The following is a 2,235-nucleotide window of genomic DNA, read 5'->3' as shown; positions in this document are numbered from 1 at the left end:
AAAAATTAGATTTTGAAGTCTGGTCTCTTCAATTCACATAGTTAATTTCCTAATAAACATATACTGCTCATCCTAGGTTAAGGTCCTTAGTAAAACACTAAACTTTGTACTTAGATTGCTGTTATGTGCAAGAATAATTTCACTGATCTTAGATGAATAATTCTGTTGGATGTAATCTGAGTCTACATTTAGTTTAGTGCCTTTAGGCCTTAAATTTGCTGATATTAGGAGTTCATTAAGTCATCTTGCAGAAATCACTGGTTATTATTAAATAATTTACTTTGCAGTTAAAATTCCAAATACATATATGGCTTAGGGAGCTAAAATTAATTACTATATTTACTGCATTAATGGTTAAAAATTTGGGGGGCAGTACACAAATTGTTCAAGCAGTGGAGTCAGCATGACAAAAATAATCTTGTTTTTATTTTAGATTCAGATTTCATTACTGCACTCAAACGACTACAACTGGGCTTGGCGTTATTATACAATCCAAACTGTTTCCGTCAGAAACGCTAAGACTCAGTGTGCAATGATTGTTATTAATAATTAGCTCCTTGGTTTCTTGATAGAAAAAGGCTATCAACAAGCATTTGTTTATCCACAACAAAAAAGTATAATTAGCTTATCCCACTTAGTAAATCTTGTATGCATGCCAACTCATACCAAACTGCTACTTTTACAAAAAAAAAAAAATTGCAATAATACAGTTCATTTTTCCAGTCCTTTTTGCACAAAATTTATTTACAATGTCTACATAAATGCTCCAAGGTGGGACTATGGAAAAATACACACATGACCGATGCTTTGCTCAGAAATAAAGTCAACATATTAAAAATAAATCTTCAGTCTATGTTTTTGAGCTGCATAAAACAGGAAGTGATGTATAAGGTGGTGGTTGTTGTTGCATGGGGACAATGATGCTTGATGTGACAATTAGGCTTCTAAACACACGGCCTTTTGGTTTCCATGCCTCCTCCTACCAGTCTCCTTAAGACACTGCCTGCAACAGCTGATTAATCATTGTTGATGACTGCAGTTTTTCCCATCCTTCCCGATTTACATCTGTTCAGGCCAATTCAAATATGGTGAGTAAATGAATTAGACATGCAAATTCAAGCCCCAGGCTAGAGAGAGGGAGAGAGAGGAAAAGAGAGAGAAAGAGAGAAAGAGCGCGCATGGCTGAAATCCTAGGCGAGAAGAAAGATTCTTCTGCCTGATAGTTATTTTAATGCTCTAAAAATCCTGCAAATCAGACCTTCCTGTCCCTTGCAGGATAACTGTAAGGCTTTTTAATGTAAGGAGGCTTCTGGAGGAAGTGAAGAGCTATGGAAACAACACACATAGTGTGGAAAAATTTCACATTTTTTTTAAAAAATCTATAAGAAACAACGTAATATGGATAACAGTATAATAGCATTTACAATATTTCACTCTTTGTTCTTTTAATGTCTTATATAGTTATTTAGCATGTCCCCCAAATTGACTTCAGTTGGTATTTCCTGCTTTTTTAGAGTCCCTATGAAGAATTAGGGATGCTCCTTGGTCCAAAGTAGATGCCAAGAATGGAACTCCACAGTCATTGCAGAAAAAACATGATTTGAAATCAGTCACCATTGCAGACAATGCATATTCCCTTAAGCTACTGAGCATGAATGTCCATGACTTGTCCACTCATTGTTGGGTCTCCTGTATTAAGAACCGTGGGGCTTGATGCTGACATTGGCATTCCGGGGTGGGGCGGTCCTCCATGCATCATCACTGTTGGGTGGTGAGGGTGTCCAGGAATGTACGTATGCATGGGGGGCCCATGACGCAGCTGAGCAGGATGGGGGGGCATCTGGGGTTGGGTATAACTTGGCTGTCCCATACTCACACCCATTGGACCACCCCGGGCTACATACTCCCCTGGCATACTTTGCAGCCCTGTAGAAATTCAAAAGAAAGAAAAAAAAAAAAAAAAAAAAAAAAGAAAGAAAGAAAAGAAAAAGAAAATATTATGAAAACGCAATATTGTGATTCTGGCTATGGCAATCCTATGAAAGCCAGGGAACGTTGTGATTGAGGGAACATGGCTTTGTAAAACATTCTTTCCATTCACACAGAAGAAAGTAAAATGAGAAATGTCATGCTGGAAACTCAATTTTGCCACCATTTTCCATGCATTGTCACTGTTACCAGGTCCGCCTCCCGAGGTCTTATTTATTTAAAAAAAAACAAAAAAGAATGAAACTG

At 37.4% G+C, this 2,235-nt stretch overlaps 1 protein-coding gene across 6 annotated transcripts in view; it reads right to left on the bottom strand.

Annotated features, from left to right (window-relative positions):
* Window positions 1-397: 397 nt before the first annotated feature.
* The window catches only part of MEIS1 (Meis homeobox 1), a 136,080-nt gene continuing 134,242 nt past the window's right edge, over window positions 398-2,235 (bottom strand). For 4 of the 6 annotated variants that reach the window (XM_079110606.1, XM_079110607.1, XM_079110609.1 and 1 more), the window contains exon 12: window positions 398-1,926. In XM_079110606.1, the coding sequence (XP_078966732.1) occupies window positions 1,643-1,926 (284 nt within the window). In that variant the 3' untranslated portion in view covers window positions 398-1,642. The remainder of the gene's footprint in view (window positions 1,927-2,235) is intronic. The other 2 variants (XM_079110610.1, XM_079110611.1) reach the window with 1 other exon arrangement.

The sequence above is a fragment of the Sciurus vulgaris genome (assembly GCF_902686455.1).
Source record: "Sciurus vulgaris genome assembly, chromosome: 14".
NCBI classification, from domain to species: Eukaryota; Metazoa; Chordata; class Mammalia; order Rodentia; family Sciuridae; genus Sciurus; species Sciurus vulgaris.
The sequence above is the reverse complement of the archived record's forward strand: the minus strand, read 5'-3'. Positions and strand labels throughout refer to the sequence as shown.